The 22868-nt window shown below is 40.5% G+C and overlaps 1 protein-coding gene across 4 annotated transcripts in view; it reads left to right on the top strand.

Annotated features, from left to right (window-relative positions):
• The window catches only part of LOC113405039 (netrin-G1-like), a 222498-nt gene that overhangs the window by 90174 nt on the left and 109456 nt on the right, over positions 1-22868 (top strand). For all 4 annotated transcript variants that reach the window (XM_026655572.1, XM_026655571.1, XM_026655570.1 and 1 more), the window contains exon 3: positions 4872-5512. In XM_026655572.1, coding sequence (XP_026511357.1) covers positions 4872-5512 — 641 coding nt within the window. The remainder of the gene's footprint in view (positions 1-4871; positions 5513-22868) is intronic.

The following is a 22868-nucleotide window of genomic DNA, read 5'->3' as shown; positions in this document are numbered from 1 at the left end:
AGTGGCCATGATGAAGGCTCAGGGACATACTGTGCCATCCTCAAGAGGGGAGAGTAGCAGGAGGGGTGATAGCCAGCGAGAAGGTTTCTGTTATAACTGTGGAAGAGATGGTCACTATGCCTTGGACTGCCAAAACAAGACAGATCATGCAAGGGTATCTCAGAGATTGCAGCAGACCATTAGGAAGCTTCAGGGAAACACCAACAGTGCTTGGGGAAGGAGCAACCCAAGACCCTGAAATTCCAAGGCTCCCCAGAAAAAAACACAAACAGGGGTTACACAACTAAGGGGGGATATAATAGAGGTCTATAAAATCATGACTGGTGTGGAGAAAGTAAATAAGGAAGTGTTATTTACTCCTCATAACACAAGAACTAAGGGTCACCAAATGAAATTAATAGGCAGCAGGTTTAAAACAAACAAAAGGAAGTATTTCTTCACACAACGCACAGTAACCTGTGGAACTCCTTGCCAGAGGATGTTGTGAAGGCCAAGATTATAACAGCCCTGAGAGTAAATTAGAAAAAGATCTATTTTATTGTAATATAATCAGACACCCTGAATTTTAACATTATCTTAAAACATAGGGACAGGAAGACAAATCACAAACAGAGGCAAGTTCCCCATTGTCTGAATGGAAGTGAGGGAAAATGGATATTCATATTTCATGAAACTATAGCTATCCAGAATCATTTACACTAATGCCCATTTAAACCGCTGCTCTGGCTGTGTAAAGGGGGCTTAAAATGGATATCAATATAACTAGGGCCTACCAAATTCACGGTCCATTTTGGTCAATTTCACAGTCATGGGATTTAAAAAATCATAAATTTCATGATTGTAGCTATTTAAGAACATAAGAACAGCCATACTGGGTCAGACCAAAGGTCCATCTAGCCCAAAGTAGTCAATGGTTATTAGCCAGGATGGGCAGTGATGGTGTCCCTAGCCTCTGTTTGCCAGAAGCTGGGAATGGGTGACAGAGGATGGATCACTTGATGATTACCAGTTCTGTTCATTCCCTCTGGGGCACCTGGCATTGGTCACTGTCGGAAGACAGGATACTGAGTTAGATGGACCTTTGGTCTGACCCAGTATGGCTATTCTTAAATAGCTCCAATTATGTAGTAATTTTTGTTGTCAGAAGGGGGTTGCGGTGCAATGAAGTTTGAGAATTGCTGATTTAGATATTTTATTGTTGCTAGCTTCATGATTTTATTCCAAGTCCTATGGTATTTTGTGTTTCCTCCAAGTCCCAACTCCTGGAATCTTGTGAAAATATGAGACTCTCAGCCTTCATTTAAAACAGAGTAAGCTCCTAGCCCTGATAGTTGTTGAGAAAAACTTGAAAATGTGAGACAAGTGCACCCTAAAGATTCAAAAACCAAAAGGCAAATAAAAAGAAGCCAAAGGTTGGATGGATGGAGATTTTAAGTCAATCTTATGTTTTCTTCAGGCCATGATTTTTGAACACTTGGAGTTGGCAGTTCTGACAGCGGTAATGATTACTCTTTGTTTTCAGTGAAAAAACTCAGAGGGGGTGAAATCTACCCCTGTCCATTAGACCAGGCTTGCCTGAAAATAGGTTTTAATGAATATGAAGTGGTCCATAGGAATTGTGCTGACCCTCAGCTCAGGATGAATTTCATCCCCAATGAATTGAGTTCTCATTTGGACTCTTCACAGAATCAATAACTGTTTGGTATAAACCCAAAAGATCCAATATTTAATATCTAGTGGATTTTTATAAGGTCAGTAATAACTTGAATTTATACAACATCTTCCATCCCAAAGCACAATATAGACAGATAGGAATTAAAATACAGCTCTCTCTCTTGTGAAGAATAGCAGCACTGGCGACACATAGAGTTTCATTAATTATGGAATATTTCATTTGCATTGTGCATGGAAGCCTGGAGAGAGCAATAATACAACAATCAGAGATCTCACAAACAGGATTAGGGTGGCTTGGCAGCAGTCAGACTACGTCTACACTAGGAGCACTTTACTGATATGAGAATACCAATATACTGTACTGGCAAAGTATTCCTAGTATGGATGCAGCAATACCAGAAGCTGCACTTTGTACCAGTATAGTAAAGTACAGTTTTGCTGGTATTACTGCATCTATACTACTGGCTTCTGCCAACACAGCTGTGTTGGTTAGAGAACCACACCTCTTCACATCCCTGACAGATATAGCTCTGCCGGCAGAAGTCTGTAGCATAAACCTGGTCTCAGCAGCACATTACAGTATTTGCCAACAAACAAGATCAGCCTTAAATCTTTTGGTGGCCCAACCACATTAGACCATGCTGATCTCTAAAATGTAGAGATGGGAGAGTTTGTTCCAGTAAAGTTTGTCTGACTACCTTGAAGTTACCTGTTTTGATTGTCCCTAAGGCACTGACTACATCTGCTACATACATCATTAGCAATCATACAGTTTTGTGAAGCCTCTTCACCTGCCCAAAGATTGATCTGAAAACAACAAGCAAAGTTCAATCTTTTCCCACCCAATCATCTAGTTAATTTCATTGTACAGTTACTGTCTGCTCCAGTTACTGTAAGGTAAATAGCCTTCCTGTATCCATTCTGGTTCATGAAACATAGTCTCTGCTGGTATCCTGGGACCAGTGGATAGTTTTTAACATAAAAATAACAACAGACTCACATGTGTGTTTTGTGTCTGTGCTGTAGAAGACCAAAGCCATCTTTCTGTTCTGCTTAATATAAATGTCTGTAACTTGCTATCCAGTAGCTTTGATTTTCTCTGTTTTGATATTCCTGAACTCTAGATGAAATAGCTTTTGCCAGAAAGGAGATTGTAGCATGCATGTTCATGGCTATACTGATAGCTTCATGTGGACAGACTGAAGTGACCATATTGTTTGAGTAAATTTCCAGTGATAACGCTGACCTCTTTCTGTAAAGTGCACATTTACATATATTTAAAATATATAAATCCTTACAGATGCCACAGTATTTATAAGCTTCTGAAAAAAGCCCGAGCAAGGTTGCAGATCTTTGCATTTGTGTCTCTGAGTATGTTTTTAAACTGAGCTTAAATAATAAAAAACTTAGTGGCTTATCCATCCTGCTTAGACTATATTGTTATTTTTCCCTCTGCTTTATTCCGTCCCTTCTAACCCTGTGATTCTATGATGGAAATAGTGATCCTGAGCTTGAAAGCAGGAAAACTGTAACAAGGATCTTCTCAGTTACAGCTACATGTTTAGAGTCTGTCAATTTAATAAGCAGTGTTCTGTTTTTCAAATAACCCATTTTCTTCTCTTGCATTATATTTGAGTCTCAATGAATTGTTGTCGGTTTTGGGATTCAGCTACATTAATGGGAAAGAATGAGAGAGAGTATTTCTCTGAGTAGGAAGGAGAAAGTTGCCTCTAGGGAGGTCAGAGTAAGTGCTTAAGACCTTTTTCTTGCATTTAACTTGAGTATGTCAGGGACTGTGGCAGTGACCAAGATGGAAACTCATTATTTGAGACCTAGCTCATTCAGTGGGTGTGATTGCAAAGCTTCAGATCCCTAAGGTCTTGAGATGGAAAGAAACATAATTGCAATGATAAGAAAAAAAAAGGAAAATTAATTACATAAGGGTCTATTCTCCCATCAATATGTGAGTCGAACTTCTGTTAATGTGAGGAAGAGGAACCTTTGTGCATAGATGGGACAGTATAGATGCCCAGCTGCTGCAATTTAACTCTAAAAAATACAGAGCAGTAATTGTTTTCTGAAACAAATAATGAATGATTAAGTAGCCAAATATTAATGTACTGATGAAAGCTTCTAGATTAGGTAGACATGATCCAGGACAGCTTAAAGTAGCCAATAGCTTGCAATGGTTTATCAAGTTATCCCCAGCCTCCAGATGAAGTAGCTTTTGTGAGGAGGAAGAAGAAGATTGCAGTGTGCAAGTTAGTGCATCAAAAGGCCCAGAGCAGAATAATTCACTTTCACCTTGCTATAGAGGACAAGTACTAGTAAAAGCTACACATTATTGGTAAGTTTATGTGGTGGTGTTGTTTTTTTAAACTTGACACACAGTTCAAACCTCCAGCCACCTCAGCAGCCTTCCAGCTGGGCCTGCTGACGTGACATCTCCCACCTAATCAAGTGGTGGATTATCTTGTCCTGATAAATTGGAGCCCGTGTCAGGTAAAAAGTCTTTCCTGAAGTGCTTCGCTAGCCTGTAGCTAATAGGGTGGTAGGTGTCTGGATCAAACTCCAGAGCTTGTAGTGCACTGTGTTTCTAATGATTTGTAGTGAACAGTGTAAACATTTTAAGGGAAGACATTACTAAACAGGAGCACAGTTAAGCGTGATAAATTTGAGGCCAGGGGAAAAGGAAGCATGAAAGCTGTAGTGGGTATTGTTTCATATTGCACACATAGAGAATGTATTGCTGATTCTAAAGCACTTCTCCTAAAAGTGACTTTTTTATGAACTGTGCTCTTGAGGAATGTACTTGTGTTAAAAAGAAATTCTCCTTGCTTCGCTGCTACATCTTTCTAAGAAGAATCAGAGTTATTGAGTCTTTAGACATTTGCTCATTGTTCTTGTGCTTTTGTGACTAGATTACTGGCCCAACACATTCAGGATAAATAAACTGTTTTCTTTCTCCAAAACCCACCGAGAAAGCCACATAAATTACAAAGGCAAAGAATCTGTGTATGAGGGAGAAATCTAGTTAAGATAAACAAAGATCTTCCCTACAAACATTTATTTTCTTTCTTAGCTTTGCTCATAAACAATAGAAAGGCAATGCTAATTTGTCAAGCAAAGAATGCCTTTATGTACTGTAGTCATTCATATAATGCTGCTTGTAAAACTGTTTTGTTCTTCGTTCATAGGGGAATCCCTACATGTGCAATAATGAATGTGATGCAACTACCAATGAACTGGCACATCCACCTGAACTGATGTTTGATCTTGAAGGAAGACATCCCTCCTCATTTTGGCAGTCTACAACTTGGAAAGATTATCCCAAACCTCTCCAGGTTAACATTACCCTCTCCTGGAACAAAACCATTGAACTAACCGATAACATAGTTATCACATTTGAATCTGGCCGTCCAGACCAAATGATCCTGGAGAAATCACTTGACTATGGGCGAACATGGCAACCATACCAGTATTATGCCACAGATTGCTTAGACGCTTTCCATATGGATCCCAAATCAGTGAAGGATTTATCACAGCACACAGTCCTAGAAATCATTTGCACAGAAGAATACTCCACTGGGTACATGACAAATAGTAAAATCATCCACTTCGAGATCAAAGATCGATTTGCATTTTTTGCTGGACCTCGGCTTCATAATATGGCTTCCTTGTATGGCCAGCTTGACACAACCAAGAAGCTGAGAGATTTCTTTACCATCACAGACCTGAGAATCAGATTGCTCAGACCAGCAACTGGGGAAATATATGTTGATGAGCAACACTTGGCACGCTACTTTTATGCAATCTCAGACATAAGGGTATATGGAAGGTAAGAGAATATGAGTCTTTAAGAATGGGTAAATATGTCTGGCCTTAAAGGATGTCCACAATTTTCTATCCTCCCTCAAAATGTCAGCAATTTCTACTGAAATGTTTTCCCAGAAATGTAGCTCAGTAAAAACCAGTTTCTGAAAGCATTAGACACTTTTGATTCAGCAATTCTAAGTCATCAAAGTTCTACTGTCACTAAACTTGACAAATCTCTGTACATCTTAAGAGTGGAATACTTTTAACAGCTTCTTACACTGGGTCAGGGATGTCCAACCTTTTATGTCTGAGGGTAAAATTCATCCCAGTTTAACAACAAGGAGTCCTGTGGCACCTTAAAGACTAACAGATGTTTTGTTTTTGTGGATACAGACTAACACGGCTACCTCCTGATATTTGATCCCAGTTTAAGGGACACTCCACAGGGCTCTCCAGGCCAGGGTGCCTTTATGGCCTAAAGCCATTGAAATCACTGGGCTTTAATTCAGGCCCTTGCTGTAAGGTGTAATTGGTCTGAAGGGCCTTGGATGAGGCCTCTGCAGTGGGGTGAATTTCACCCTTTCTGCAGGGTATAGTTCTGTTTGAGAGAATGAAGACCATGCAGGCTAGTGTCCCTTACAGATGCTTTAGACTGTTCTAGAATGGAGTGAAGATTAAGTGTAAAAAATAAACAAATGGTTTGAATAACACAAGACTAATTTGGATAGGAACATAGGCATTGCCACATTGCTTTAGACCGGGGTGTGGAGGGATAGCTCAGTGGTTTGAGCATTGGCCTGCTAAACCCAGGGTTGTGAGTTCAATCCTTGAGGGGGCCATTTAGGGATCTGGGGCAAAAATCTGTCTGGGGATTGGTCCTGCTTTGAGCAGAGGGTTGGACTAGATGACCTCCTGAGGTCCCTTCCAAGCCTGATATTCTATGATTCTAGGGGTTATCAAACTGTGGGTTGGGACCCCAAAGTAGGCCATGACCCCATTTTAATGGGGTTGCCAAGGCTGGTGTTAGACTTGCTGGGGTCCAGGGCCCAAGCCCAAGCCCCACTGCCCGGGGCTAAGGTTATATGCCCCCCACTCAGGGCAGAAGCTCTTGGGCTTCAGCTTTGGCCCCTCCCCCACCCACCTGGGGTGGCAGGGCTCGGGCTTTGGTCCTCTTCCACATACCCCCCCCCCAAGGGGGAGGGTCATATAGTAATTTTTGTTGTCAGAAGGGGGTCATGGTGCAATGAAGTTTGAGAACTGCTGCTTTAGACAGGTGGCCATCCTGTGTCCAGCAATGGCTAGTACCAGGTATAAATGTCTCATAATAGAAATAGACATTTGTGCAAAAAGTGCCTATGCAGAAAGTGTCTTCCTAATACCAGGAAGCTAGGGGTTAGTTTATTATCTGAAGCATGAGGACTGATATCCTCTGAAAACGTTAATCATTGCTACAGTACTGTAGTTGTTGGAGATACATTTTTTCCCCCATGACTGTCTAAACCTTTTTTTGAATCCCACTAAGCTCTTGGCCTTATTATATTTTGTGGTAGCAAGTTTCACAGATTTATTTCCCGTTGTGTAAAAAAAGTATTTCTTTTTAGCAATTTTGTGTGTTATTTTTAAATATGTTAGGTGTCCCCTTGTATTATCAGATGAGATAAATTGGACCTCTTCCATATATTTTATTATTTTACTTACCTCTTTCATGCACCTTGTGCCTCTGATCCATATCCTCTTTAAACTAAAGAGTCCAAAATGTCTTTTTTAAACAACTTTATTTTCAGAGTTTATTGAGGACTGATGCAAGATCAATAATCTTTGATTGCATACAAACAAAAATCCACTTAACTTACTGGAAGGGTAAAGAATATCATGTACATTCTGTAGTAAGCAAAAGATAATTGACATTAATGCAGTAGGCAAGGAGATTATATAGCACGCTATTGACTGTGTGTTTGTTACTGCTGTTTAGTGGATTACTTAAGTGGGTATTTTTAGTCTCTTTTATATGGAAGACATTGCATGTCTCTAAGCATTTTCATACATGCAAGGAAATCAATTTTATATGTTGCAAAAATTCCTGGCAGAATTAAATGAATACAATTTAGTATCAATTTTTGCTTATATTTTTAATATTCAGCTAAAATATATAAGGCAGAAAATCTGCTATTTACATGGCTCTGGATTTATCAGTGCATTTTCTCAATGAAAATATATTTTTAATGAGCAAGAACTGTGCAAATCTAAATACATAGATACAGGATGATTAATTAAAAATACAAAAACATTGGATCATTGCTTTTGCATTACGAATTTTAATGTACTACATATATGTAATATTGCCCATAGACTAATATTGTTCATGAATCTTGTAATAAGCTTAGTGGAACATGGGAAGCTTGTAATAGTGGTTTGAATATCTACTATAGTAATCAGAATTACAGCATACAGTTCAGTTCTCCTGTATCCTTTCTTCTGTCATTTCCTCACTCTCAAGTAGACTAGATGTAGAGATGGACCAGAACAAAACCCAGGGTTAAAAAAACACCATACTTTGAGAAGGTGCAGGTCCACATTGGAAAACCCCTGAACTTCGGCAAGCAGTCTGTCTCTAATTAGACTATCAGTGTCTCATTGCATAAATAATCTGAAGGAGAAAGAGAGTGTTGTAAGGGAATCCAAACAAAAGCCTTCCAAAACACAGCTAAAGGAAACAGTAATCCCATAGCAAATTGTCTATAAAAATTAAGTGTACAGAGAATTTATCTGATGGTGATGCTTGTTGGCTAAACTACAATAATCAGACACCAGCTACCAGGGGTTATCTGCTATGTAATCCTATCCTAGTAGATTAAATTCATGTGAGTCTGTTGCTAATGAAAAAAAACACCTCTTGCTGGGCTGTTTTTCTCCCAAAGTATGCTGATAAATTAATAAATAAATAAAAAATTAGGGCTTGATCCATCCCCATGCACATGTCAGGGTGCTCTCAGCACCCTGTGAACCTTTGGCCACTCCAAGGAAGAGCAGGCTGTAGTATAGGTTTGCCAACTTTGCTTGGATGTATTCCTGAAGGTTTCATCACGACATAATCTTTAATTAAAGATTAATTTTTAATTCCTGGAGACTCCAGGACAGTGGTGGGCAACCTGCGGCCGCATGCGGATAATCTGCTGGCGGGCCACAAGACAGTTTGTTTACATTGACCGCCTGCAGGTACGGCCGCCCGCAGCTCCCAGTGGCCACAGTTAGCCGTTCCCAGCCAATGGGAGCTGCGGGCTGGCTGCCGTTTCCCACAGCTCCCATTGGCTGGGAACGGCAAACCACAGCCACTGGGAGCTGTGGGCGGCCGTGCCTGCAGACGGTGAATGTAAACAAACAGTCTCGTGGCCCGGCAGCAGATTACCCTGACGGGCCGCAGGTTGCCCACCACTGTTCCAGGACTGTCTTGGAGGGTTGGCAACCCTACTGTAGTACCACTGCCATCCTCCATCAGGGAAAGACAGCTTTAAACATCACCAGTGCTCTGCAGAAGACCACTGACAGAGGCTGGCCTGAAGATTCTGTGAATCAGCAGTACTCCCAGTTGCCTTGTCTCTTACCTGACCGCTGGCCACACTGGGCAACTCGGAACCCAGAGTGTTACTCCACTATATATCTAATCCAGGTGGATTTTCCACCAGTAGTATCTGAATCCAATAAGTTAATTGGGCCTTAAAGTTTAGCCATGATGTTTAATATTGTGGGCTTAGAATTTTTTCTGGATATTGAAGAGCTAGTCTGGGCTATTCCATAAGGATAACATGCAAAGAGAGGTTACTGAGTAACTTGACATGCTGTGGAAGAGTGATGCTAATAGACTCTTTTTAATGCTGTAGCTTATGCTGAAACATTCATCTGTAGGTTGAGGATGGTTAAAATAACCAATCATCTTAACAGCATATTTTTAAAGGAAGCTGAGTTTCTATGTAAGTTGTTTCCTGTTGAATTTTAGGGATCAATGTCTGTGAAAAGTATTTGTCTGAAAACTGCCGTGTTAAATATGCAGCTTTTTAATACCTCGCAACATATTCAAGCTAGGAAATTTGCCCATTTAATATACAATTTGTTTTCTCATTCCGTTGCATTTTGTTGTGAAATGAGCTTGATGTTTATTGTATTAGAGATGAAAACCTCTTGATAAACCCTTCAGTTTTTCTATTACCAGTTGTTTATTCAGCTTTCATTGTGTGTTTGTTAAGATAATGAAAAAAGAGGAAACATGGCTGTTAGCAATTTCAGCAACCTCATTGCATGCACATTATTCAAGAAACCTAATAATCCTCATGAACTAATTCTGACTTATGGATGATCTGCTTCACTAAATCAGGGTGATTTTCTCTGGTGAATAATGGACAAGTGTAGTGTGCCAGTACCTTAATTAAAGAAAGCCTCTCTTAGTCTTGATCTCATTTTAATTTACAGGGTAATACTACAATAATATCACTAATGGAAGGTACATTAAAGGGCATCAAGTAGCATTAACTGTATTAAATTATGGCACTTGTGTTAATTAACTGCTGAAGCAAGATGGTCCTAATGGCTAGAAAGGTCAACTAATGAATAAATAAAGCCTGTGAAGATGGGAAAGTAAGAGAGGGTAGACATTTGCTCTGTTCATCTCTTTTTGAGCAGAAAGAATCAAAGGCTGGTCCATGAGACTAAACTCTAAATTTTTTCTTATTACGCTGCTTGAAGAGGAGGATTTTATGGCTCTGAATATCTTTGATTAATTGAAAAGTTATGTCCTGACAGTCACTTGTGAGTGACAGTCACTTATGCTTTCTGTAGGAAATGTTCATTAAGAGTCTAATACCAAGTCTTTGAAGCCCAGGGAAAGGCTCCTATTGACTGAAAGGGGCTTTGGATCAGGATCCAGAAGGGTAACCATGTTAATTCTTAGAGTAAAGAATAAATAACCGTTCAGTTTTACTGTTATACTTTTAATGGTATGTATGTTATATGCTGTATATTGACAAAAGTTCAGGTTAATAATAGTGGAAAATTATTGCCCCCATGGTCTGAAAAATGATTGGCAGGTTAAGGTGAAGGACACTTTTGCTCATTGGTGGTTAGTTTTTCAATCTAAGAGCCAATACTTTCCTCTAAAAGCTAAAATATCCAGACTCTATACAATATGTATTGTTACGCCCTTTGGCATTTATTTTTAGACTCTTTCTCTGCTTGAGGCTTCTGTATTTGAGCTCCAGGTTATCTGACCCTGTCTCAGCTCCAGTTTCAGCAGTAATAGCAACCTCTGTCTTACATTACGTAAGTGAAAATTTTCCTCAGTTTTAACAATTTCTCTCCCTTACATTGTCTGTGCTAAATGTAATCCACCCAAGAGTCTGAATAAATTACTCTTGGGGAAAGCATAGTTCCTGTTCTCTTTTGTTTCTTCAATCAGTATGCCCCAAAATCTGCTATGACTCTAAAGTGTCCATTTTTTATAAGACCTCACTGTTTTGGAAGTGGGTGACAGGGCTTAAACAGCCACTTGAAAAGAGCAGATTCTTCTATCCATGGTCTGTGACCTGATGTGCAAATTGCAGTGAATGTTCACAAAGAAATGGCTCAGGTTATAATGCTTGTATTTTCTGGCTTATGCATAAGTGCCCTATGCTTCAGAATTTGTCCCCAAGTGGGTTAAATCCTGCCCTCAGTTACATTGTTGTAAATCTGGATAACACTGTTTACTTTAATGGCATTACTCTGTATTTTACCCAAAAGCAGACTTTGGGCCCCACCGAACTTTCAAATTTTAGAGGTACTTTAGTTAACAGGAAATTTTCTCATTAAGCTTCAATTCAAGCCTCAAACCCTCAAAATAAAGATATGCTAACAGCAAGATTTTAAGTGGACAATTGAATGCCATTCTTTTTTGGTGTACTGTATGTATTTACTGTACTTGAGGATTTCTTGATTTACAAAGAGAATACTTGTATGAACAACTTGTTTTCCTTTGAGGTTTTCACAAGTGATTGGAGTGAATATATCAAATAATTCCTGCAATTAAATTATGAACTTCATTAGAGGACAGGAAAAAACAGCTTATGTACTTAAGAGCTTGTCAGTTTATCCTTAACTCCCAAGTGCCAATAGAAAATGATTTTTGTATGTCTACTGTAAAATGTATTAAAAGGAGCCTTCATTTTCTGTAAACACTTTGAGGTTTTTTTTAAACAAAACATCATGAATTGAAGTAATTAAATGATTTCAGTATTCATTCACCCAGATAAACAGTCTTTCCAAAGGTACATCAATTTATTGTGTACTACCACTCATGTTCTCAAATAGTTTTTGTTCTCAACTTCCATGCTGGTATTTAAGTACTATCAGTTAACTCAAAGGTTAATCAGGCAGGCCCCAATCTTCCAATGACTGCAAAGGGAACCTATGAAACTGAGGGTACAATTGGGTCCTTAATTTCTAGTGTATAATTTAAGTGCAGGTGTATTTAAAACTTCAGTCTCCACTAACCACCTTTGTTATTTGATTGTCTTCTTTGGCCCGATTTTGTGAGGAGTCAAGAGTTTCCATAAAAACTACTGACCTCCATAAGCTCCCTTTTGAAGGTGCTCAGCATCCTATAGGATCGATGTTTTTGTGAGGAGTGGAACCAGTCACTTTCGTTGTATAATTCACTTTGTCATTCAATGTTAAAGAGACATAGGGGAAAATCCTAATGAAATGAAATAGAAGTATCCCTACTGTGTTACTTTGGAGTCAAATTCATGGTCCAAAGCATTCAAAGAGCCTTTGTGAATAACTTCAGGGATTCCAACACAAATCATTTCAGGCAGGAACTTTCTTTTCTTCAAGCTTTTTATTTCAAAGAGTTTAGGCAAACACAAACAGTTAAATAACCTTACAAATCTATTGGCCCATGTGTCTGAAAGGTTCAAGGCACTAAGTGTTCTTCAAAGTTGAGGTTATAGCTACAGTAAGATAGTTTATTACTGTGTTAAAAGTTTAAAATCTTTCAACTATTTTACAGGAAGCAACAGCAATGATATCTTCTGTACTGAAGCAAAGCATAGTGTTTTTCATACTCACACTATTGTCTTTTTTCAGCACTTTAAATGCCATGGTAACCAATTCTAAACTTAACACACTGATCCAGAAATAAAGGGACTGATTCTCTGTTCCACTAAGGTCCCTTTAGACCATGCTAGTGGCACAGAGGGATCTTAAATGAGACAGGATGGTCCCTGGAAACACACCCTGCACTGGTGTAAAGCTGCAAGAGCAGCTCTATAACTGCTCTGCTCCCAGGCTCTGTCATAGTTGGCTTGTAAAGGGTGTGCATTCATAGAATCATAGAATATCAGGGTTGGAAGGGACCTCAGGAGGTCATCTAGTCCAACCCCCTGCTCAAAGCAGGACCAATTCCCAACTAAATCATCCCAGCCAGGGCTTTGTCAAGCCGGGCCTTAAAAACCTCCAAGGAAGGAGATTCCACCACCTCCCTAGGTAAAGCATTCCAGTGCTTCACCACCCTCCTAGTGAAATAGTGTTTCCTAATATCCAACCTAGACCTCCTCCACTGCAACTTGAGACCATTGCTCCTTGTTCTGTCATCTGCCACCACTGAGAACAGCCGAGCTCCATCCTCTTTGGAACCCCCCCTCTGGTAGTTGAAAGCAGCTATCAAATCCCCCGTCAGTCTTTTCTTCTGCAGACTAAATAATCCCAGTTCCCTCAGCCTCTCCTCATAAGTCATGTGCTCCAGACCCCTAATCATTTTTGTTGCCCTCCACTGGACTCTTTCCAATTTTTCCACATCCTTCTTGTAGTGTGGGGCCCAAAACTGGACACAGTACTCCAGTTGAGGCCTCACCAATGTCGCATAAAGGGGAACGATCACGTCCCTCGATCTGCTGGCAATGCCCCTACTTATACAGCCCAAAATGCCATTAGCCTTCTTGGCAACAAGAGCACACTGTTGACTCATATCCAGCTTCTCGTCCACTGTGACCCCTAGGTCCTTTTCTGCAGAACTGCTACCTAGCCATTCGGTCCCTAGTCTGTAGCAGTGCATAGGATTCTTCCGTCTAAGTGCAGGACTGTGCACTTGTCCTTGTTGAACCTCATCAGGTTTCTTTTGGCCCAATCCTCTAATTTGTCTAGGTCCCTCTGTATCTGATCCCTACCCTCCAGCGTATCTACCACGCCTCCCAGTTTAGTGTCATCTGCAAACTTGCTGAGAGTGTAGTCCACACCATCCTCCAGATCATTAATAAAGATATTAAACAAAACCGGCCCCAGGACCGACCCTTGGGGCACTCCACTTGAAACCGGCTGCCAACTAGACATGGAGCCATTGATCACTACCGGTTGAGCCTGATGATCTAGCCAGCTTTCTATCCACCTTACAGTCCATTCATCCAGCCCATACTTCTTTAACTTGGCGGCAAGAATACTGTGGGAGACCGTATCAAAAGCTTTGCTAAAGTCAAGGAATAACACATCCACTGCTTTCCCCTCATCTACAGAGCCAGTTAACGCCTCATAGAAGGCAATTAGGTTAGTCAGGCACGACTTTCCCTTGGTGAATCCATGCTGACTGTTTCTGATCACTTTCCTCTCCTCTAAGTGTTTCATAATTGATTCCTTGAGGACCTGCTCCATGATTTTTCCAGGGACTGAGGTGAGGCTGACTGGCCTGTAGTTCCCCGGATCCTCCTTCTTCCCTTTTTTAAAGATGGGCACTACATTAGCCTTTTTCCAGTCATCCGGGACCTCCCCCGATCGCCATGAGTTTTCAATGATGATGGCCAATGGCTCCGCAATCACATCCGCCAACTCCTTTAGCACCCTCGGATGCAGTGCATCCGGCCCCATGGATTTGTGCTCATCCAGTTTTTCTAAATAGTCCCGAACCACTTCTTTCTCCACGGAGGGCTGGTCACCTCCTCCCCATACTGTGCTGCTCAGTCCAGCAGTCTGGGAGCTGACCTTGTTTGTGAAGACAGAGGCAAAAAAAGCATTGAGTACATTAGCTTTTTCCACATCCTCTGTCACTAGGTTGCCTCCTTCATTCAGTAAGGGGCTCACACTTTCCTTGACTTTCTTCTTGTTGCTAACATACCTGAAGAAACCCTTCTTGTTACTCTTAACAGCTCTTGCTAGCTGCAACTCCAAGTGCGATTTGGCCTTCCTGATTTCACTCTTGCATGCCTGAGCGATATTTTTATACTCCTCCCTGGTCATTTGTCCAACCTTCCACTTCTTGTAAGCTTCTTTTTTGCATTTAAGGTCAGCAAGGATTTCACTGTTAAACCAAGCTGGTCGCCTGCCATATTTACTGTTCTTTCTACACGTCGGGATGGTTTGTTCCTGCAACCGCAATAAGGATTCTTTAAAATACAGCCAGCTCTCCTGGACCCCTTTGCCCTTCATGTTACTCTCCCAGGGGATCCTGCCCATCTGTTCCCTGAGGGAGTCAAAGTCTGCTTTTCTGAAGTCCAGCGTCCGTATTCTGCTGCTCTCCTTTCTTCCTTGTGTCAGGATCCTGAACTCGACCATCTCGGTCACTGCCTCCCAGGTTCCCATCCACTTTTGCTTCCCCTACTAATTCTTCCCTGTTTGTGAGCATTGTTGGGGTACAGTGCTCCAGCTATTCCCTGCTGCCCATGGCCCATAGGAGGCCATGAGAAACAGAGTGTAAGTTAGATGGGTCAAAGTCAACCTTGTCCCTCTATGCCCACCCTTTGTTCATACATGGAGCACAGGGACAGATTATCTGAGAATCTCAGTCAAAGAGACATGCAATGAAAATCACACACAGTATTTGAGTATGTGTGTTGTCATTATACCATCACCCCTTGAGGGAGAGGCTGTCTAATAATTAGCACTCTGGTTCTCTTCCCAGCTGCTAATCTGTGATCCCAGTCACCACTGGTAGTGTGCATGCAGTTATTTTTGTGCACTTCATTAGGGAGAGAATTACACATGCTCAGGAGTCGATTTTTCCTGATACTGATCAGTGCAGGAAGTGCATCAGTGGTTGAGCCCAGAATGTTCACTTGTTTTTCTTGACACAGATGATTATTATCTCTCTTTGTTAATCTCTTTGTTATTTGTAACAAATGAGGTATCATTCTGCCACTGTGATTTATGGAAATATTTAAGGGACTTTAAAAAAATCAATCTAATGAAAAAAGTCTAATTTATCTGAGTTCATCTTTAATTGTATCTACATTGTTCAAATGGTTAAAAGAAAAAGTTACTCCAGTTAACTTTTCTTCATTTCCTGATGCCACTTTTCTTCATCTGTTACTGTGCTGTGGTAAAAGTTGTGCATCATTCTGTACAAATTATATGAAATGAAGTATTGAAATAAGAGAGTATGATCTCAGTTAATCGCCATGTAAGTCAGAGTTAACTGAACTGAAGTTGATGCACTGCCATAAAACTATCAGAATTACGCAGGAAATTTTTAGTCAAAATGTTATAAAAAATAATCCAGATGGAGCAAGCTAATGCTGTTTCTATTTCAAATAAACAAAAACAAAGCTTCTAACCTTCCTATACTTTATGATCCCCAGATAGTAGCCCAGATCCTAAGCTGCTGTAAATTGGCATCATTCCATTGACTTAAGTGGAGCTGTGCTGACTATATAATCATATAGGAGCGAATTAGAGTCATGTACTTCAGAAGTCAGTAAAATTAATCAAAAATGGCCAAATTCTGTTTGCCTCACTCAGCAGAGTCATCACATTTGTGGCTCATGGTAGCTCTTCCTAGCCTTCACTCCTTCTGTGTCCAGTCCAGGGATTTATGAGTCTGATCGCTGCATCACCCAACAATAACGCAAACACACAGTCAAAGGGAAACTTTGAGTCAGACTCTTAATTCAACACAGTTAGCCTGGTTCAGCGGCCTGAGTGCAACAGAATCGGTTCCAAAGATCCTCAGTAAGGCTTTCCTCATCTTGTTTAACTAGGCTGAATGAACAAGCTCAGTTTTCAACACAAAGTTGATCCTGCTTTCATTAACTATAAATAATGTTTATAGAAAACGAGAGCTGCAGAGGTAAAAAGACCTCTGTCAGTGCTATGAATTTAGGTTAGATTCTGTTTTTTGCAAGTAGAGACATGCTAGGAGAATGGGGAAAGAGGGGCTACACTTCTGCCAGATTTCTTCCCCTGGTACTTCATTTAGATTTTTAGCAAACAAAAATGGTATATTGTAGAAAAGTAAAACTCCCAATGGCATTATTTGGATCTGGAAATATTGGCACACAGAAAATCACATAGGAATTGCATTACAGATGTATCTCATTGACTTATTTGCAGACATTTTTGTGACAATCCTTACCACTGCAACACGAACCTAAAACCAACATTCAAACATGAGGCTGATAATCAATAATTGCCATCATGGGGCCTACTGTAGATAATGCAAAACATATGGTTTATAGTTACGATATGTTTGAAATAATAATGGTCAACCTTCCAAAGTTTGCTTCTGTATCTGACTCCATCCTGACTGATTGTGATCCAGTTGCCCACAGCTGATTGTTCCTTCCCTGCAAACTTCTAGTAAGACCTTGGTTCCCCTCTCAAAGTGTCCCACCCCTTCCCGTCCACATCCCTAGACTCATTTCAGTCTTCCAAGAGGTATCCTGGACCATAGTCCCTCCCTGCTAGCCACCCCCACGCTACGCTCCAGCAGCCTCCCAGCCCATAACTTGAGCTAGGCTCTGAGATATCAGTGCTTACAAAGTACTTTGAGATCCTCTGAAGGAAGGTCCTATATAAAAGTACAAAGAATTATTATAACCTGCCCTCCCCACCTATCCCCCAAATTACAGGCTTTTAATGGGAATGCTGGTACAGATGTAATTATAGTAGCACTATCATAGTGACAGAGGGATGTCATGGTTCAGGTTTAATTGCTGTCAGTATTTCTGTTACACTGCACATTAAACCTGTAAACTATCAAAAAATTAAAATTTGGTTACAACAAGGATATGTACATTAAGATATGTGTCTTCACACTCAACTAATTAGTTGCCACTGACTGTTTTTTCTTTGCTCAGTGACATGTGGTACATAAATCATTACAATATGTTAAATGCAAATGGTTGGTAATAGGGTAACCATCTGCTCAGTGCTGGAAAGTTTGCAGAAGAATGTAGTAAGCCTTAATTCTATTAATGATGCAAAACTCATGTCCCCAAAATACCAAATATCTAAAAACAGCTGCCTGTGGTAATGCTAACATTACTAATACATCTCTTACCCTTTTCGTTTTCACAAGCAAACTATGTATTGTAAAAGATAATTTTATACTTCAGCTTGAACTTGACTTCAAGGCCAGATCCTTTGTTACAGCAATCTGAACCACCATCTCTCAGAGCCTGATTTTTTCCTCAAGTTGCGTTGAGCGCTTTTGAACAGCCAATACATTATATACTCTCCTCAGGACATCGTTTCTTCCACAAATATAATTGAACCCTCTTTCTCCCCTACCCCTGCTGCTTGGCCCTTTTCCATGGATGACATTATTTTGTAAGTGACAGATCATCAGTATGTTGCTGACTGATAATGTATTACACTAGACACAATCTAAGTGTACCTTCCATCTAATAACCTACCATACAGTATTAGTATTAAACAGCACCACTGCAAGAGAGGATTGATTATTTTAAGATAGACATATATTATTGGAGGCTGTCACTTGCCTTCCTAATGAACACCTCTGGGGACACAAGTGACAAGGTAATGCATGGGGAAATTAGTAGTGGGACAAAAGTGAGGGACTCTACCTGCCTAGGCTAATGTTGCACCTTCAAGCTAAAGGAACAGCTCCTTTATCCTTGCCTTTCCAATCATTTCCTGGTCAGGGTCACTATCATGATGCTTAAGTGCAAGCTGCTACATTAGTGATCCATTGCATTAATACCTTATCAGGGGGATAGATCTGTTCAAATGATTAATACTGTACTCAAAACATGGCCTTGACCATAAAAGAAGAAGCTCAGAAATTAATTCAGTTCACATTGACGGAATAAAATCAGCAGGCACATGACTTCACTGAACTCAGATACTAGTGCTACTGCGCCTTTCTTGACCCTGGTTGTTGTTGGTTTCCGTTTGGAAGGCTATGTGTGTGTTACAGTATTTGAGTTAAGATTGTGCTTCTAGGGAATCACCTGCAGAAGAAGAGGCTGCAGGAGAGCTCATTAGCCCAGCAGATTCTGTGTCCCTGGATGAATTGCACAATACAAAGCTTGCTCCTCAGGATCCCCGAGAACCTGGAGCTTTGTGTAGGTGTGAAGTCCTGCAAAGCAATACAAGCTTTTTTAAAATAACTATATTTGCTAATAGGAGAGATTTTTGTACTGAACACGTTTTCCTTTGTTGGCTCACATGAAAAGAAAAGCTGTCTGAAGGCTGCACGCATCTGGCAACTCCATTTTGACTCAAAACGAACACTTGGTTTCAAAATGGAGTGGCTGCACTTTAAAGTTACACAGAAACATTCAGAGACAGAGCTCCTGGAATAAGTAGCACTTCAATACCTTAAAGGCATAATGCCACAGTCAGGAATTTGATAAGCTGGGGTATTGAATTGGATTCCAACAATGGTCACGTGTCCTAGGAAGTTCTCATTTTAAACTGCAAGCAAGGGAAAAACCAGGCTTCCTACCCTTTTAATTGCATTAGTTTTATTGAACTGTAGCACTGCTTCAGTTTCTAGAACACTGTATATATATTTTAATGCAAGTTACCAGGGATAGATCAGCAGCAGGAATATTATTTCTGACTCTTATTTTTGATAATGCTGATTTTATTTATTTCCCCTTCTAACTGTCTTGTGCATTAGGAATCTGTAGGCTTTCAGGATGGTGTTTACTGAAGTTAATACAGGCATATTAATTTTAACCTCCTTGATCTGGTGTTACTGCTTTAGTGTTTTTGCTTAGGCCAATCCAGAAAAGGCAGAGAGAACTGGAAACCAAACAAACAGGAATTGCAGAGAGTTGGAATCCATCAACATGTGTTGAGTCTTTTGTACAGCAGAGTGTATTAAAGTCCTTGCCTCTGAAAAGGATTCCTTAGCGAGGCTGCTGCTGCTCACTGTGACACATGCACCCTGGCAGTGTGGGCAATCAGATGCTTTCCAACTGTTGTTTTTGGGGGTTACTTTTTTAATTTCTATCTGCCGTGGCTTTATTTCTATAGCCTTGTCATGCTGTAATGGGTTCTAGATTCTCTCACTGTGTTTATGAAACTGTGGGCCAGTCCATCTCTCTTACTTAGCATCTACGATGTCTAGACGCTCCCTCCAGACCGTAGCATGCCCCTGGAACACCCCTTCTAATAGGAGGGGACTGGAGCTAGACAGCATAAAGCTGGCTACGAGAACTTTAAGACATCTTGGGATGCCCCCATGCAACTGGAACTGCCAGTTTCCCTGGGAGGACAACTCTTTCCCCTTTGCACCACAGGAAGAGAGCTGCCAGGTCTGAGCTGGGGCCAGAGTTCTCTTCCTGGAACTGTTTGTTAAACTGAATAGGTAGGCAAGGGAGAGTATAAGAATGTCATTTAACTTCCAACATTCTACAAGTGAAAAAGCTTGTCCTGCATCTGAACCCACCCTACACCGTGATTGTCAAAGCTGTGTTATTTTTCTCCCCTCTTTTGTATTTGCCTGATTGCTGTAGTGGTGAATGGTGACTAGAGGAATATAGTAAAAGAGAAACAGCTGCATGGGATGGAGAGGCAAAAAAAAATTACTTTCTATTCTAAAAGTGTTTTGTCTGGATGGAAGCACCTAAGGCTATTTAATAACCCTTTGAGGGGACATGGAGCCATAAAGTGAAGAAATCCTCATCTAACCAATTGGAAGGTGTTTGTTATGGCAGTGTACTCCCCTTCCCTGAAAGAGAACATAGCAGATTTTGAAGGTTTGTTTGCACAGGGTTAACTTCACCTCAGTTAGTAAATGAACTGCCTACAGCATTTATACTCAAGTAGTAAAGTCTTTATCAGAGATTCTTTTTTCAATTAATCCCCCTATGTAAACCACATTGGATGTTCTAGTTCTCTAAATTTATAAACATTTCACGCTCTAGATTTGGTCTCCTAAAATATTTGTCTTCGTGTTTCAGTTCTCCTGTTCTTTCAATTTTTACAAACCTGGGATCCAGTAGTTTTGGAGATGGAATGGGCATTATCCATTAACTTCAGCGGCTACTATTAGAGAATACCTTATACTTAAGCCGCTGTGGACTACTTTGTTGTTTTGGTTTTTTGTTTGGTTGGTTTTTTTTTTTGTTTTGTTATTGCTGCATAAAACACTCTTTAGGATTTGTATAGTAGAGATGGTTTTTCTAACTTGCCTGAATTACCACTAAAATGTCCATGGGTTTTCAATTAACTTCTTGACCCCAAAAAGTAGATTAGGTGTTTCAGACCCTAAACCTAGTTTGGTATCTGGTGCAGTGTGTTTGCTTTCCCCGTGTTTGGCCATGACTGGGACTTGGCTGGGAGTTGGCTGAAGCATAATCTGGGTAAAACTGAGGTGCTGCTAATGAGCTGGGAGAAGAGCTAGAACAGCGTCTGGAGCCTTGCTGTGGTTACAGGTTGTATATTGGTCATGAACTACTTAGAGACGTTTTTGTTTGTTGTATGCTTGTCTATGCTTGTGTTTTGTTATAGCAATGTTTTGGGGACATCCCTTCCAGATTCCAGACCAGGTCCTTAGAACATCCAAAGAAGAGACTGTTCCCCAATAGTCCATTCCAGGGTGTACACTGACACCAATGCATTCTTTTTTCAGTGCTGTGTGAATGAATATTCATGTAGTGTAAACCTGATCGCTAGTTAAATCCCAGTGCTTTGCATTAAGGAGCTTTCCAGTAGCCTGGGGCATAACACGTAGATATACGTATCTTCTTTATATATTTAAAAGAAAATGGATTTCAGAGATACAACAGATATACTTATAACACATCAAGAGGACAGAGAAAGAATGGCCCTAAGAGAAATAGGTGAGGCTTGAAGCTCAGAGACTTGAAGACAGCAGCCAAGGGCACTTGTCAGCCAGACAAGCCCCTTGAGCAGGTGACAGTGTCACAGTGAGAGGCATGACGACTGTTTTGTCAAGAGTGTTATCACAGTTCTCTATCCAGAGTACATTTGTTTCCAGGGGAATCTGTGCATCTGCTATATATTGAAAATACTTCTTTTAAAACACGCTCTTTGTCTTTAGAGATACAGTAGAACACCAGAGTTATGAACTGACCAGTCAACCACACACCTCATTTGGAACCAGAAGTATGCAATCAGGCAGCAGCAGAGACCAAAAAAAAAAAAGCAAATAGAGTACAGTGTTAAATGTAAACTACTAAAAACCGGAGAGGAAAGCAGCTTTTTTTTCTCCATAGTAAAGTTTCAAAGCTGTATTAAATCAATTTTCAGTTGTAGACTTTTGAAAGAACAACCATAACGTTTTGTTCAGAGTTATGAACATTTCAGAGTTACGGACAACCTCCATTCCCGAGGTATTCGTAACTCTGAGGTTCTACTGTAGTTGGGCAGGTGAAAACACAGAGACAACCATGTAATAAGGGGTAAAATTGACCAGAGGCTTTGAGGTAATGTGGCAAAAATAGATTAAAAGCCATGAGTATGTAGAGAAAGATGAATAGACACAGTAAGAGTCTTCTGCTAACTGGTTGGCCAGACCATAGCAGCTTGTTCCCCATGTGTGATGGGATTATGTGGCCACACAAATCATCCCAAACTCTCTTTTGGTCAATTTGCTTCACATAATAATTAATCTTTGTACATCATGAAATCCACTAAAAGCTGTCCTTTTCTGCTCTTGAGGTGCTCTACACCCTTAAGAGACGCAGAAAGAGCAGCTCCATTGGGGTTTAAGAAGTCCAGATAGCACATACCTGGCCTATGGAGCTTTCCAGGAGGGAACACTTTGGCTGGCTATAGGTGTGGGTAAATCTGGCCAGTCTGCTATAGATGGGGTCTATAGTACTTGTGGCGATAGGAGAACATGGCTGCCACATGGAGCTCCTAAATCCTGTCAGAGCTGCTTGCCTGCTGTTCCATCATTCCCCTAGCCTTTGCAAGACAGAAAACTGTCTCTAAAATGTATCAGTAGCAAATGCCAACTCCCTCATCCCACAAAATTAAGTTTTTCAGAATATTTCAGATTAGAATATAAAGCTAATCAATTAACTTTACTGCCTAATATCCAGTGTGCTGCACAATTCAGAGGATTTCTGGTGCATAAACCTGGTCTCATAATTTAGAGCTGATGTGCTGCCTTGTATAAAGGGGCTTGACTACGGAAAATTTGCTGT

The sequence above is a fragment of the Terrapene carolina genome, unplaced genomic scaffold (assembly GCF_002925995.2).
Source record: "Terrapene carolina triunguis isolate 2854851 unplaced genomic scaffold, T_m_triunguis-2.0 Scaffold210, whole genome shotgun sequence".
In the NCBI taxonomy this organism is placed as follows: Eukaryota; Metazoa; Chordata; order Testudines; family Emydidae; genus Terrapene; species Terrapene triunguis.
The sequence above is the reverse complement of the archived record's forward strand: the minus strand, read 5'-3'. Positions and strand labels throughout refer to the sequence as shown.